Source organism: Schistocerca americana, chromosome 3 (genome assembly GCF_021461395.2).
Source record: "Schistocerca americana isolate TAMUIC-IGC-003095 chromosome 3, iqSchAmer2.1, whole genome shotgun sequence".
NCBI classification, from domain to species: Eukaryota; Metazoa; Arthropoda; class Insecta; order Orthoptera; family Acrididae; genus Schistocerca; species Schistocerca americana.
The window spans coordinates 573,204,599-573,222,082 of record NC_060121.1 but is presented as its reverse complement, the minus strand read 5'-3'; the positions used below and the strand labels follow the sequence as shown (position 1 = coordinate 573,222,082).

The 17,484-nt window shown below is 39.4% G+C and overlaps 1 protein-coding gene across 1 annotated transcript in view; it reads left to right on the top strand.

Annotated features, from left to right (window-relative positions):
- The window catches only part of LOC124607194 (cholinesterase-like), a 71,004-nt gene extending 64,675 nt beyond the window's left edge, over positions 1-6,329 (top strand). Inside the window, exon 10 of the mRNA XM_047139417.1 lies at positions 5,909-6,329. Coding sequence (XP_046995373.1) covers positions 5,909-6,077 — 169 coding nt within the window. The 3' untranslated portion in view covers positions 6,078-6,329. The remainder of the gene's footprint in view (positions 1-5,908) is intronic.
- The last annotated feature ends 11,155 nt before the right edge of the window (positions 6,330-17,484 follow it).

The following is a 17,484-nucleotide window of genomic DNA, read 5'->3' as shown; positions in this document are numbered from 1 at the left end:
GCATGAACTGTTAAGCTGACTGTGCGGTAAGTCTCGCACGTGTCAGCTCTTGCATACGTTGGAACGGTGTCGATAATGTTTTTTTCCACAGTCAGACAGTATATCGCCGAACTCATAAATTATGCATCCCAGCGCCAGCGTGAATGATGGTTTTGTTGTACTGCCCCAAAAATTTTTGAACTCCGATGGAATTTTATGTGTTCCTTCTGCCCTCTTTGATTTTAAGTCTTGCTAAGCTCTCCTAAATTCTGATTCTAATGGCGTATCCCCTTAGAATTCCCTTTCCACTCTTAACGTTACCACTCTCTCTTTTAATTTTACCGAAGTTTGCCTTGACATTTTTATGTCCTCAGACACTCCTTCCGACAATAATTTCTTTTTCGATTCATTCACATTTTTCGTGCAGCCATTTAATCTTAGCTTCCCTGCAATTGCTATTTTTTAAATTCCTAAGTGAACTGTATTCCTGAATTTTATTGAACATATCTGTACTTCCTGCTTTCGTTGATCAACTGAAGTATTTATTTTGTTATCCATGGTTTCTTCGGAGCTTCCTGGCTTGTATCTACTTCTTTTGCTCCAACTTCTGTGGTAGCCATTTCTATAAATATCCGTCCTTCTTCCTTTGTACTTCCTACTGAGCTATTTCTTATTGCAGAATCCACAGCATCAGGGCCCTTGTAGTTTATTTCTTCATTGTTAATAAATCCATATCCCACTTTTTGTGTAGTTCAAATGGTTCAAATGGCTCTGAGCACTATGGGACTTAACTGCTGAGGTCATCAGTTCCCTATAACTTAGAACTACTGAAACCTAACTAACCTAAGGACATCACACACATCCATGCCCGAGGCAGGATTCGAGCCTGCGACCGTAGCGGTCGCGCGGTTCCATACTGTAGCACCTAGAACCGCTCGGCCACTCCGGCCGGCCTGTTGTCTAGTCTCCAAGGCTTCAGCCTACTCTTCATCCCTGTCAGATTGTGGGCTGCCTCTATATTTGCCCCTGTGAACGCCTTAAAATTCAGTATCTGATTTCGGAATTTGTGCCTCACCGTGATGTAATCTCACTGAAAGAACGCTGAATCACCCTGTCTTTACTAAGCAGACATCCTCCATGTGATTCTTGAACAAAGTATTCTTTCTTACCACCTGAAATTTGTTGCAAAACTTAGTCATTCTCCTCTCTCATACCAGTACCATTCCCATATTCTCTTGTAGCACTTTATTCTCCTCCTCCCCCTTCAACTGCGTTCCAGTCCGTCACGACGATTTGAGTTCCATCTCCTTTTACTCACTGAATTACCCATTCAGTATCCTCATACACTGTATCATCCTGTTCACCATCCGCCAGCGACGTCGGCTTGTATACCTGAACTGTTGATGTCGGTGTTGGTTTGCTGTTGATTCTGATGAGAACAACCCTATCACTGAACAGTTGACAATAGCTCACTCTCTGTCCTACCTTCCTATTCTTAACGGATCTTGCTCCCGTTATTCCATTTTCTGCTGCTGGTGATATTGCTGTATACTCGTCTGACGAGAAATCCTTGCCTTCTTCCCATTTCACTTCACTGACCGCGACTATATCTAGACAATGGATCAGGGGCACTACGTCAGTAGTGTGAGGATAAGTTGACAATTTGTGTCTGACGGGAGGCGTGCTGGGGTAACCCGAGCAGATGCGGTGGCTCAGTCGTCAGTGCATCTGACTAGGAAGCAGGAGACCTGGGTTCGAAATCCGGTCCGACACTAACTTTAAAATTTCCCCGCTGATGTAAATCGATGCCCACTCGCAGCGACCTGTAGTAATATTTTGCGTCATTGTATCTAGAAAGGTTTCCATGACCTTCTGCGTTGTCATGCCGTTGATCATTGCTGATAAGAAGCAGCCTTTTAGAGGCTGTTTCTCATCCCAGGGCTATAGAGTGCCCTTTCCCTCTGTCCAATGCTCCGCACTCTTTGACAATGCAGTTGGCATAATGAGGGTGACTTCCTATGCCGCAAGTCTTCTGCTGCCATTGCTGATGATTCTTATTCAGAATTTAAGGAACGTCGGCGCTCGAATTCGGGACCGAGGGCGTTTTGATTACTGATCACAGACACTCCCATAAAACATGGTTTGAGTAGTCAACCTTTCACTTTGTTTGATTCAGCGTATAACAGAAATTTAGAGCAATTTTGTTTCGTATTCATGAGAAGGACCTCACATTAATTATTGTTTAAGGTCAGTCAGTGATTTTCGCATTATGCAGTAATCCTGTCGAAATAATTTTGAAGTTGCTTTTGAAAAGTTATCAAGATGCTAAAAGACATCGTCTGCAAACAATGTAAGCGCACTACTGAGGTAGTCCCCTAAATCCTTTACATTAATTAAGAACAGAGTCACTTCCTCATGGGACTGTAGATTTCATTTCGCGTGTCGCTAGATGGCTTCCGTCACTTGCTATGGACTGTGACATTTGTGACAGAAAAGCCACGAATCCAGTTACACACTTTACATGGTACTCTATAGGCATGTAACTTGATTAGAAGCAGCTTCCGTGGAATGGTGTCAAAAGCCTTCGGAAAAACTAAAAATAGGGAATCAACTCGAGATCACTAGTGACTACCAATCGTTACTTCGTGCGTCTAAAGAGCCAGTTGTATTTTACAAGAACGACATTTACCGAACCCAGACCGGTATTATGTCAAACGATAGTCTTCTTCGAGGTGTATCACAATGCTGGAACAAAGAATATGTCCCAAAATCCCACTATAAATCGATTTCAATGATACAGGTCCTATTTCAGTGGATTACATCTATTTCCGTTCTTGTGAATTTGTGTGACCTGTGCTATTTTCAGTCTTTAGGCACGGGCCTTTAGTCTAGCTGGCGGTTAATGCATCTTCATCGGTATACTCTGAAAGGGATCGTAATCTGTGTAAACCGGATTGGAAATTTTTCTTTATTAAGGGAATTAAGTTGCTTCTTCTCATTCGTATTACTCTTGGTAAAATGTCTTCGATCTTTGCTTTTGCTAACAATTTATTAATGAAGAGGGATAGGCAGAGGTTTAAGATACAAGTCAAGAAGAATCAATACGCAAAGAAACGGCATACGGAAGTGCTAGGAAACGATGAGATACGCTTGAAGTTCTCTACGACTTTAGATACTGCGATAATGAATAGTTCAGTACGGGTTTAACTTAAGAGAAAAGGACATCTCTAAAAAGTGATTTCACAGATGTTGGAAAGTAAAACATAGGTACAAGGGAGGTAAATGCTAAGGAACTATGAATAATAGAAGAAATGCTTCAGCTGGTCGATGAAAGAAGAAACTACAAAAATGTTCAGGGGAATTAAGGACCAGAGAAATACATGTCGCTGACGAATGAGGTAAATAGGAAGTACAAGGAAGCTGACGTGAAATGGCTGCATCAAAAATGAGGGAAAATCGAAAAAGAAATGATTGTCGGAAGGACTGAGTCGGCATATAGAAAAGTCAAAACAAACTTAGGTGAAGTCAAAAGAAAGAGTGTTTGCAATTAGAGTGCAAAAGGTACTCTACTGTTAAATGCAGAGAAAATAATGGGTAAGTAGAAGGAGTACCTTGAGAACCTCTATGTTGGTGAGGACTTACTTGATGGTATGATAGAAGAAGAAACAGCAGCCGATAGGGAAGAGATGGCGGATAAACTATTAGAATCAGAATTTAGAAGAGCTTTGGAAGACTTAAAATAAAATGAGGCAGAAGGTAGAGAAAAAATTCTATCGTAAATTCAAAGACCATTGGGGCAAGTAGCAATAAAACAATTATTCTTGTTGGTTTGTAGAAAGTACCAACTGACTTCCGGGAAAAACATCATCCGCTGAATCCCAACGACTGCGCTGACAAGTACGAGAGTTAACGCACAATCAGCTTAACAGTTCATTCATCTAAGTTGCTGCCAAGTATAATATACAGAAGAATGGAGAATGAAATTGAAGGTCTGTTAGAAGACGATCAGATTGACTTTAGGAAGTTCAAAAGCACCAAAGTGGCAGTTATGATCTTGCTGTTGATAACGGAAGCAAGACTAAAGAAAAATCTAGACACGTTTGTCGACTTGGGAAGAGCGTTCGATAATAAAAAAGGTACAAGATGTTTGAATTTCTGAGAAAATGGGGGTAAGCTACAGGGAGAGACCGGTAATATTCAACATATCCAGGGGCCAAGAGGAGATAATAAGAATGGAATACCAAGAACGAAGTGGATTAAAAAGGGTGTAAGATAGGGATTTCGTCTTTAGCCCCGACTGCTCAATCTATACATCAAAGAAGCAATGATGGAAATAAACGAAAAGTTCAAGAGTGGGATTAAAATTCAGAATGAAAGTACATCGGTATTAATGTTTAATGACAACAGTACTATCCTCAGTCAGCTAACGACGTAATGTTACTTCGCTGTCTTACCTTTGTTGTCTTTTAATACTGCATGTAAAATCAGTGATTAAAAGGTTTCCTTTGTAAGGCCACACAATTCACAATCGGTACGCCAATCAGGAAAAATCGCCGTGAGCATTGAGGCAATCACCCCAACGACGCACCAGGTTGAAGATAATTGTTAGGTAAATCATCGTCCTGTGGTACGGGAAGCAGTCCGAAACAGCCTGCTGCAAGCCTTCGTCAAAAGGAATCGTCGACATTTCAGGCTTTTTGGAAGTGTACGATGCCATGTCCATCTAATGGAGAGGAATCAGGACTACAGACCGGGAACGCGAGCGTCTCCCACTTGAATTGGCGTAATTTCTGCACTGCGATATTCACAGTATGGGAACGTGCGTTATCACGAAGCAGCAGTACCTTTCGTCGCAGTTTTCCCCGACGTGTCATCTTAATTACACTCCATAAATTCTTCATATGAGGGTTGGAACTTAAATAGTGGCAACTATTTATTGACAACCGATGCAAAAGAGGTACATGTTTGCACTTGTTACTTCCCTTCAAAGTAGTCACCAGCGTTGTGTAGAACCTGTTGCCATAAATGTGGAAGGCGTAGTATACCGTTAGCAGAGACTGTTCTGTTGGTAGTGCGAATGGAGCAGTCTAAAGTTATGGTGATTCTCGTGTACGACTGTGATAGTGTTATCCTAACGCATTACGTTCCTCCACGGCAGGCCGTCAATGCACAGCATTACTGTTCATTTCTGGAGCATCACATGCGAAAGAAGCTGCGACACTTTCTGCGCAACCCACCCAAAGTGCGGGAGCATACAGCGCAAGCTGGGGCTGCTCTCTTAGCTCGATGGGACTGGGAAGTACTGTACCATCTACCATACTCCCTGGACTTAGGTCCTTGCGACTTTGATTTGATTCCGAAGATGAAGAAACCGCTTCGTGGCATTCGCTTCAGAACTGTTCCAGAGATTCGACAGGCAATAGAGCGCTCCATTCGCACCATCAACAGAACAACGTACCACAGTACTACATACGAAGTTGAGACGAACATTTTGAGACAGTACGCTTGTGGTCTATCAACTCGGAAAACTACATCAAACTGGCCTACAAAAAGTACTTAAGCTACAGCGCACGCGCGTCGAGCGAGGTTTCCAATGTTCTCGCGATCTCTTCGCGCAAACTGTTAGTCCTTTTTTCTTTTGCAAATTTAATTTACTTTAATTGTGTATTGAGAGACGTTTCTCTTGGAGTGTGCGGTTTTCAAGTTATTAAAGAAAAACGTACAGAAGTGATATTAAACGTGTTTTATCTCGGAAACCATTCGCAATAGGACATATGTCCATATGAAGTTTTTTGTCAGAATTACTAATACTATTGCGTCTCAAAGCATGTACCTTTCCTCCTGACTCACCCTATACAAGATTTAATATAAGAAGATAACTTATCAAGCAGAAAAGTAAAAGACAATACAGTGGTATTTCCTTTTACAGGAACCCCACTCCTGATGCGGATCCCGTGGTGTGGGAGCCATATGACCTCACCAGTCGCAGCTACCTGCTAATGCAGGCCAACTTCACGCTCTCGCACGACAGGCTCGGAGAAAGGATGGATTTCTGGAACAAGAATGTGCCGCTTCTGCCGTATCCCAGCACCATCTGACACCCTAGGTCTCACGTAATGAGTAGTGGTAGCCGACCTACGCATGACAACGATTTGTGCTGGTGACATGTTGAAACTTACGTTAAAATTAAAAATGAAATTCTAAATGACGTACTCGAAAATGTATCACTGTGAACTATTTATGATTCCTTTTAACCAATGTATTCGACTGCTGGCAGTTCTGTAGCTCTTATCATCATTTGCATATGTTGCCTGGAGATCTGTCACAATATACAACGACCTCATTCTGCGTATGAGTTCTGAAATATTCCACAGCTCATCTACACCACTTTAAGTTATCTAGAGATACCGTTGTTCACGTTAGTAACGTCTGACCGATAGTACTACAGAATTATCTGTCATCATACCTTTACTACCTGTCACCTGCTACCACTGTTCCATCCAAACCAGCGAGATTGCGGTGTGAATCTCTCTGGATATTCTAATTTCAGCTACCTTTATTTGATAGTACAGTGGTTATTAAAGAGCATCAGTACTAAGGCAATCTGATTATCACCTCCTCCTAGACAATTTAAATGAGGCTAGTTCGTTTTATTAGTCGTCGAACGAAGTCTAACACTTGTCCATAATCCTTACTACATACACGGTACTTACATGATCAATTAATTGAACTACGTCCTACAAATCGGCGATAAGCTGCTACTGGTTGTACCACATGACTTTCAATAGCTTAAGTTTGTGCCCATAAATATTTAGAATTGATTGTTACAGAAGAGAATGTCTTCTGTAAATCTGAATGATCTGGTAGAACAAAAATTCTGCAGCTAAGCTGCTACCCTATCAGTTCAAAAAGTACTGGAACTGTAACGGTGGTCATACTTCAATGCTCTTTGGAATTTCCCTAGAAACACTGTTTCTTGTCAACTCACGACCACTGAGAATAGGTGCCTACTGTCCAGATGAATGATAACGTTTTTGCTGTTTGACGATACACCGGAATATGGTTCCATTTACAAACATGCAGCACGTAGACATTAAGTCCAGTCGCACGACATACAAGTACAACACACATATTACTAATATTAAACATTCCACTGAAGTATGACGACACATAGACTCGTTACGTTATGGGGCACAGCACGTGTGCATGGATGAGGATACTTTGTACCACTATTAGTCATTCCCTCCTCTGTTTCATAACCAAATGGCGCGAGGAAAAATCGGTTGTCTCTATATTTCCGTACGAGATCTGATTTATCTCATCTTCGCGGTCATTGAGGGTGATGTACGTTGTTGGCACCAGAATCGTTCTGCAGTCTGTCACAAACGTCGGTTTTTTAAATTTTCTCAGTAGTGTTTCCCGAAATGGACGTCTTTTTTCCACCAAGGATTCCCATTTGAATTCACGTACCATTTTACCATTTCCTAAAATCTGCTTGCTGATATAACCGACCAATGTCTTTCTTTAATCTAACATGGAAGGGATCCAAAACATACTAAAAGTAATGAAGAATGGATCGACCACTCACTAGCCTTACAATCGACCTTACGCGTTCAATCCGTTTCATGACGCTTTGCAGCGTTACGCCTGGGTATTTATTCGACGTGCCTGTCAAGCAGCACACAATTAATACTGAAACTGAAAATTGCAGCAGTATTTTTCCTACTCAGGTGCCTTAAATTGTCCATGATACACAATGTTTAATTTGACAGGGCAGTTAATGTATTCTCTATTTTGTTAATGACTCAAGTCTGTTAAAATTCTATTCATTCAGACTGTTTGTATTGTATGCTGTAAGGATGTGGATGCGTGTTGCAGCACTTGTAGATGTGTTTGCGGTTGTTTATATGTATTATTTCTTTAATTTTATTTCATTTCTTACTCATTAGACCAAGGCGGGCTGCTAGTTAACTTCAATATTTTTATCCATGCTTTACAAGATGGAGAATATGGGAGGGAATTCTCAACCTATATTAATTTTCATTGCACAGATTTTTCATTCTCTATTTGTGAGAATTAGGTGGGACTAAGGGGCAATAATACAACGTCTTGACATTGTATAGTTGACTGCCAGATTTTCAGCATGTATTATTTCCCTATCGCAAGTTGCTGTTTACTACATAATATTATACAACACATTTTTACTCTTCGGCATCGTTCACTCACAGAGATACAATACAGTTATCGTTTACTTTAGATAGGAAGGTGTTACTCTGACACATTGAATGCAGAAGTAGTCTTTACCTTCAGTTACTGTTACTGACGAAAGAATATCTTTGCTCTGTTGCTCGGAAAACAAATATGGCGCTAACTACCACAAGTCGTGGCTCATCGTTTGACTAGATTTTTCTGAAACAAAGAACTTTCCATAACAGTATACCGAATTTTTCTGGCAGCCCTTAAATGCTGCACAAAACAGCTACTTTACTTTCTTTTTATACTTGACGTTTCTTCAGAATACTTACATATTTCATCAGATAATAATTTATGTATCAATATATCTCCCATCGGATCAAAGAACTTTATTTCATATGCTGGTAAAAATCCCGCCTGATCAATAAACAAAACTTTTAGCTATCGTAAGTTAACTTGAGCGGTGTCTACAAAAGTACGTATTGCAACAAATTCTTAAATGAACTAAATCGAATGAAATAAAATGAATGGATCGACTGGAAGAAATCAGTGAAAACATATTAGCTTCAAGTACTATCACTGCAAACTGTCCAGGTATACTGAAACTGTTGTGTTATGAATATATGGCAGCAACTAAAAATTTGTGCCAGGCTGGATCCAATTCGAAATAACTGCTAATGGCTACCAATTGTCTTGAGGCATTCCTTTTTTTTTTTTTTTTTTTTTTTGTTTTGTCTGAAATGTAGTTTTATCAAAACAGTTTTTCCCACGGCAAACTATCTCCCAATGACAAAATGGTAGTAAATAAAAATGTCTTCTCTGATGTAGCGGCCACGCGGGTTAGTCACGCGGTCTTAGGCACATTGTGCTGTTCGTGCGGCTCCACCCGTCGGAGGTTCGAGTCCTCCCTCGGGCATAGACGTGTGTGTGTGTGTTGATCTTAGCGTAAGTTACTTTAAGTTAGATTAAGTAGTGTGTAAGCCTAGGGACCGATAACCGCAGTAATTTGGTCCCATAGGAACTTACCACCACCGCCATATAATGTAGCAAAGTTGCGAGTGTTTTGTCCTAAAAAATATCTTCCTTTTTTCAGCAGCTGTCTTCATACTGGGCTGATGTAGCCTATCAGTAACAATTTATTTGGTCTCGCCAATCTCTTCAGCTAAGAGTAGCACATATACCGAACGCCTTGTTTGTTATGCGTAGTCTATTCTCAACATAAAATCTGGTATTTGGAAGAAACAGCCCTAGGAACGAGCTTGATACAACCAAAATTATTGCCATAAATAAGTGATACAAGCCAAGACAATTGATAATTTAGATAGACAAATACACAAAAGTGAAACAACGAATGAGCGTACTGCGAAAGAAGAGAAAATATTTGCCTGTACCCCATACATGTGCCACATATCACAAAAAATCACAAATCTTCAAAGAAACTGCAACAGTTGCATTCTCAACAAGCATTAAGTTAGGAAACAACATCATCCATAACATAAATGCAAATTCACAAAAATTCAACAGCAGTAGAGTGTAGAAAGTATCGTACCCAGTTGTTTCTCCGTACTTCGTGGGGCAAACAGGCAGAAACTTCAAAACCTGTTTTCAAGAACACATAATTTCCTTCAGTCTTAACCACTTTGAAAAATCAGTTGTTGTACAACAAATGTTGGAAAAGGAACATATAATCAACAGTAAAGAAAACTGCACAATGGAGCCAATGAGAAGAACTTAAATCTGGTAGAACAACTGGAGATGTACCTCCATAAAATCGAGAAAACAGATTTTATGTTAAATGAAGACAGGTTCCACAAGCTATAGTTCTATTAGTAATTTTAAAGACCTACTCTACAGTTGTTTTACGCATGTGTCAGTTTTTTAATAATTAAATATCTGGCATTATGAAGAAATTTTTTTTCTTCGATTGTGTGCTAAGTTTACACTGTTTATTTTCTACTGATTCGCACATATTTTCCGCATTTGACTTACGAAATTCATAACTTAAGATTAAACACTTTAACTACAGGAATATGAAATTTAGCTCATTCTAGAGCAAAAGTAAATCACCAAAACACGAAAATTCGTGATTCAAGGCGTTTATTTTATTCATCCAGTGTACTGAATACAGTTACGTTTGCACTAAAAAGTATACATAAAATTAAATTGAATTTGCCCAGCCAGGCACTGAAAGCAACATTGTTACACAGCAATTGCAAAATAAAACTTATGAAAGCCAGTTCCAGTATCAAGTTCAATGAAGCGTATTATTTTCGTTCTAATTATGTCAGTGTTAAGATCATAAACAGTTCTGCTGTGGTCCATATTTCCCAAAGGAAATGTGAGATACTATGGATGAAGCCAGAAGTAAAATCTCAGTATAAAAAGAAAGAATATATTATTAGGTGCTGTTCTTACACATATTTAGAATTATCTAATACACTACACTTATTACAACTAAAAGCTGCTGAAGAGTATGTTGAAAGTATTGCAAACAAAATGCAATCTGAAACCACACCCAGGCGTGAAAAGAAATTAGAAGCCATGTAACTAAAAGTGCATTAGCAAAAGGACAACCCTTCATCCAACAAAACACAGTTGTATGAGAGAGACATTAACCAAATTTACATTACCTTCAGTGAAAAAGAACAACATCTACTCAGGAAAGGGCTAAAACACAGTGAAAAACACAGATTAAGCAACAGTAATCTAAAAAACTTATCATACATACTAAAGAAGCAGCTGCTTTAGCTGACCTAAATAACACTGAGCAGACGTTCCTAACACACAACACAATAAAATTAATCGTAAAGGTATAAGTAAACATAAAGAAAGCCCCAAAGCAATTTATCAAGAGGGAAAACTAGTAAATAGCAAAAACATGGCACGCAATAACAACAGAGCCATGTATCTGAAAGCTGGCAAAATCAATTCTGTAGTAATTATAAAGAGAGATAAATACGTCACTAAAACACTTCCTTTTCTGAAAAAAAAAGACATAACACAGCTTAAACAAGATCTAACCGTAAAATTTCAAAAAAGGGTCAGAGAATGGTTAATAAATGCAATTTCCTCTTCACAGAAAAACAAGCAAAACCATTTATTTTGTTGAATCCCACAGACCGAAGGCTGAGAGCTTAACCTAAGACCCATAAACCTCATGTTCCATTGAGGCGTATTGTGAAATTTATAAACACACCTGTCTTCAGTCTATCTCAATTACTGAATGACATTTTGAAGCAATAGTATACTTTTGATAAGTCATAGACAGTTAAGAACACAAATAATTTAAGAACTAAAATTAAAGATTGGGAAGTTTCTGAAGGTGCAGGCTCACTTCTTTTGATATAACTAACCTATTTACACTAGTTCTGAACAAACTGACTGCTATTATTGGTACACAAATATATTACATTAAATGGGAACATTTCACCAACAGAAAGACGGTCTTGCCATTGGCGGTAGCAAATTAAGCTCACTGGCACGCATATTCAGTTATTTGTAAATTAAGTTCTTTAAAAAAAAAATAGACTCACAAGTAAAATAATATACATTACTTGAGATGTGTTGATGATTCCTGGCAGCTGTTTGACAGGACAAAAGAGGAGACTGAAGAATAGTATCATTAACCAATTCTTTCAATCAAAAACATAAAATACACAATAGAATATGAGGACAACAAAAGCATACATTTCCTTGTTCTTAAAAATCACCACAAACAAAAACATAAGTTCAGCATACACAGAAAATATACATACACAGACATAACACTGAACAACCTATCATGACATCTCTCCACACAGAAACATGCTGCATTTAGGTCCATGCTACACAGATACCCTCCCTTGAGTTAGGAGAAAACAGACTTGGGAATGAGCTACAAACAGTAAAAACACCGTGATAAACTGTGGCTACATTTTAACTATGGCACACAGTCAAAATACTTGACAATTTAGACAGACAAATACTTAAAACTAAGCTAACGAATGAGTACCCTATGAAAGAAGTGAAAATATTAGCCAGTAACCAATAACTGGGCCGCATATCACAAAAACCGCTAACCTTTCCAACCAAAACAAATTTAACAATTACATTCTCAACCAAAAATAAGTTAGGAAACCTACATGTCTGTAAGATAAAATCAAATACAAAAAATCCAACAGCTGTGGAGTGTACACAGTATCACGCCCCAGCTCTCCTGCCTGCTATGAAGGAAAAACAGACAGAAACCTGAGAACAAAATGGTTCAAATGGCTCTGAGCACTATGGGACTTAACTGCTGAGGTCATCAATCCCCTAGAACTTACAACTAGTTAAACCTAACCAACCTAAGGACATGACACACATCCATGCCCGAGGCAGGATTCGAACCTGCGACAGTAGCGGTCGCGCGGTTCTAGACTGAAGCGCCTAGAACCACTCGGCCACTCCGGCCGGAAAACTTTAGAACACGTTTTCAGTGTCAACAACTTCTGAAAAATCACGTATTGTTGAACATATGTTAGAAACGAAAGATATCATCAACAGTCTAGATAACATTTTGGTTGTGCTGCACAATGAAGCTGATGGTAAGAACTAAATCTGTTAGAACAACTGGAGATGTATCTCCATAAATATATATAAATAAATATGTTAAATGCACATATAGATTTCAGAAGCCACAGTTTTTTAGTAACTCTGAAGAACTATTCTAAGAGTATTTACTGTATTTGTTAATTCTTTAATGGTGTCATCTTTGATGGCGTTAAAAATTGGAAACGCTTTTCTTGGATTGTCTGGTAAGTGTACACTGTTTATTTTTCCACTGTTTCGCACATATTTTTCGCATTTGACTTATAAAATTCATACCTTAAAATAAAACACTTCCACGACAGGAACATGCGTTTCATCTCTTTCAAGGGAAATTGTTAATCATAGATTAAGAAGATTCACACCTGATTATGGACTCACAGCGTCCGAAATGCTTCGTGTATTTAGTGGAACAAGAAAATCTCTGACTGAAAAAGTTTTTTAATTCATATTTCTAGTTTCAAAATATTTCAGAATAAATACAGATTCTTTTTAATCTGAAATAATTTTCTACATATTTAACAAATATACAACAGTATGTGTCTGATACGTAATATTATCCACCTTTTTATTCTTACTCACCAAAAACGTTTTCCGTTATTAACCTCATATCTAGGCGACCTAACATCACAGATTTTATGAAAAGTTTATTTCCTCAGTCTGTATTGTTAGAGTATCCCTCTCTAAAGACAGAAGCATGATAACAATCATAGTGTTGTACAGTTTGAAAACAACTTAAAGAGTTAGTGAAAAAACATGAATTTTTATTAATAACAAAAATCAAAAGGGATTTTTAATTTTAATTTCTGTTTGTATTAAATACAACGTTACATTCTGAGTCTCTTACAGTCAGTAACCTTTTTTATTTTTATTTTCCAAAAGGCCATTCACAAATCTTTTATAACTATTCAGCAATATGTTCACAGAACAGTGTACATTCTGATTCGCAATAAGTATCACATTGTCGTTGTCTATACACTGATATCTCATAGGAAAATCAACTGGAATGCCCTTCTACAGCAAACTGTTTCTTGGATAATTTTTTGCCAAAATTATTTTTGATTTTGAGCAAGCATCTTATTTAGATCCACGGAAGTGTCACTCGTGGTCTCAGGGTATCTCCGCACTGCGCGTCGAGGGAGCAGGTTTCCTAGTGTTTCCGCCTGTCTAGTAGCGCCGCGTTTGTCGAACTACTGTATACTCAGTCTTGTGTGTATATTGGCCGGTGTCACATCGCTCTTGCCTAGCGAAGCTCGTTGTTTTTCCTCTGTCTGTGACATTCTCTCCTGTGCCATGACGCCTGTTGAGTCTACCAAGAATATTTCTCGTAGGGGTTCGTCTCCGTTTTGACAAGACCACGCTTCATGTGCAACTGGGCTCTCTATATATAAGAAAAAATTCACGATTGGTTGGTTTATACGATTCAAATTACATTTGATCATGTAGATACTGCTTACTTTGCTCCTGATTTGTGTGTATGTTTTGTGAAGTTTCACCATATCTTGCAAGTAGACCTACATCTCTCTCGGGGTGATTCTTGGCTAATGTTTACACATCTTGATGGTTCAAATGGCTCTGAGCACCATGCGACTTAACTTCTGAGGTCATCAGTCGCCTAGAACTTAGAACTAATTAAACCTAACTAACCTAAGGACATCACACACATCCATGCCCGAGGCAGGATTCGAACCTGCGACCGTAGCGGTCTTGCGGTTCCAGACTGCAGCGGCAGAACCGCGCGGCCACTTCGGCCGGCCACATCTTCATGGTTCCGTTAGTTTAGTCCTTCTTGTAAATGCGGCGATGGAATGTATTTCTGTTACAGTTTACAATCTTTGACTGGACGGTTCATTTCTTAAAGCGCCGTTGTTTCCTCGTAGAGTCGTTTGGCATATCCGGTGAGAACGTTGGTCTGCTAACATCACTTAATATCCAGAACGAAATCTTCACTCTGCAGCGGAGCGTGCGCTGATATGAAACTTCCTGCAGATAAAAACTGTGTGCCGGACCGAGACTCGAACGTGGAAACTATGCGTTTCTCGGGAAAGAGCTCTACCATCTGAGCTATTCAAGCGTGACTCACGACCCTTCCTCACAGTTTTAATTCCACCAGTACCTCCTCTCCTGCCTTCTAAACTTCACAGAAGCTCTCCTTCAGACCTTGCAGAACTAGCGCTTCTAGGGGAAAGGATATTGTGGAGACATGGCTTAGTCCCAGCCTGGACGATGTGAAGTTTCGAAGGTAGGAGAGCAGGTATTTCCGGAATTAAAGGTGTAAGGACGGGTCGTGAGACGTGCTCGGGTAGCTCAAATGGTAGAGAACTTGCCCGCGAATGGCAACGTTCCTGAGTTCTTGTCTCGGTCCGTCATACAGTTTTATTCTGGCAGCAAGTTTCGTCGTTTGCAGTGTTACAGTGGTATCCGAACCACAGCAGTGTGTGTTCAAACAATGTTCCTTGATACCTGAATGTTTTTGGTTACCAGATTCACGTTAGATATGCAGGGCAAGAAGAAACCTGCCTCCTTTGTAATGAAAGTGGCCATCTCAGATCCAATCCAACGTCGCCCGTTGACATTAGCTGAATTTGTGTCTTCGCAATATGCTGTCAGTACTTCTCCAGATTTAAACTACGCTGAAGAGACATTGCCCCCCATTCCGCTCGACTTTATCCGCCGTTACCGGCATGTTCAGATGCGGCCGCCGGCAGGAGTGGCCGAGCGGTTCTAGGTGCTTCAGTCTAGAACCTCACGACCGCTACGTTTGCAGGTTCGAATCCTGCCTCGGGCATGGATATGTGTGATGTCCTTAGGTTAGTTAAGTTTAAGTAGTTCTAAGTTCTAGGGAACTGATGACCCAGATGTTAAGTCCCATAGTGCTCAGAGCCATTTGAACCATTTTCAGATGCGGCCGCTGTTGCCGTTAAGGCGCCAGCACGTGTAGCCCAATTTAAAAGCCGGCGGACGTAGGCCGGTGAATGTTTTGATTTCACACCTACCCGTTCTTGTGGTGGCAGAGCATGCTTCTTTCGGTGTTCATCCTCTGATACTGACGATAATTGCGAATATAGTTTCGCCAGGAATGACGAAGCTGATTCTGTTGCTGTTGAAATAACGTTGCATCTGCATCTTCTGCTCCACCCGTATCAACGTTTGGTGCTGTTGTTTCCTATGATTTAAGGTCAGACAAAGGGTAAAATCTGTTCTTGTTCTTAAATATATATATCTTCAAAATATTACAACTAATATAGTAAAACGTGAGTCTGTTATGTACAACGCAATGCCCGTTATATTGTGCAATTTTTGTTTGAAAATGCTCATCGAAATACATTTTATATGAATTTGAATTTTTAATTACCATGGTTTCTACAATGTACCTTTCCTCGTAAACTAATCAAACAATAAAACTGGAATTTCACAATTTACATCTACATAAGAAGCTAATAGATTTTTGTTTAAGGTCATAGCTACTTTGAAATAAATTTTTCAGTTTTGTGTTACTCAGAACAGCTTAATATTTTTCTCAAATTTTAAGGGAGAACTTTTCTCAGAGATAAGATAACGGAAAAGTGTTGTACAGGATTATTCAGTTAGTAATTATTAAAAATTGTGCCAAATATCATGATTATAGCTTTTATAGTTCTTGAGAGAAGGTACATCAGCTCAAAAACGTCAGCTTATGTCAATTCGCATTTAAAGTTTTTATTTCAGTTTATGACAATACTGCTTTACCTCTGGGGACTAATGTTGTCGATATCCGTAATCTTTATTCTCTTTCTCATCATCCTGGAATAATCTCCTCCCCTGCCTCCTTAGTCTAGCCAACTTTTCATTTTTCCTTCTGCTGCCTCAGCTGTGTGCAGTCGCGCATCGCCGCTACTTCTGAGTGTCTTTAGTGTGAATGCTTCTGGATGGTAGTCTAGTCTCTGTATGCACTAACCCTACGTACATTTCCTCCATTGAGCGCTAGATACTCATCACATGCAGCTATCTTCGGAACAACTGAGGACACAAGTACTGTCTAAGGCCTTTTGACTCACAATTACCACATCCACAAGCATATGTGCTAGTATTTCTAAGTCAGTTAATCTAAATCCACTGGGAAACTCGTCTTTGGCACTGTACACAGCATCATCAGTTTCTTCACTAATTTTGTTCTCTGATGAACTCAGTAACTCTGTCAAAAATTGTTCTTCCTACTTAAGAGCAGCATCTGTAATATTGTTACCTAAATTTCCGGCACCTTTCACACGAGAAATTCGACGTTTTCTTACGGTGTTGAATATGCGTCCATTATTAAGACTCAGTTCGAGCAAAACAGTTTAATACATGCATAATCTAAAAATTGAAATAAGTTTGTGGCACGGACTGTTAAAAAAACCACATAGTAAACAAAGGAACAAGCAAAGGTAATCTTTCTCACAGAAAGTGCATCACAGTAGAGAAAGAGGGGGCGTTGCAGGAGCATACGCTCAAATAAACTTTAAGACATGTTTCTGGCCAGAATTCAGTTACGTCACTTTGTGATGTTATTCTTAAAGAATCAATCTAGTAAACTCCGCAATAAAAAATTTGATGTTTTTCTCAATTTTGCAGTAGACCTGTCCTTAACGAAGACCTTGTATGCTGTTCTGCCTTTACAGGACTCTAGTGAGATGTGATCCCTTCCTCAAGCTGATACGAGAGAGTAACAGGTTATCGCTTTCGGGTAGTCAGATTATGAAGCCAGCTTCAGACGCTGCGTTGACT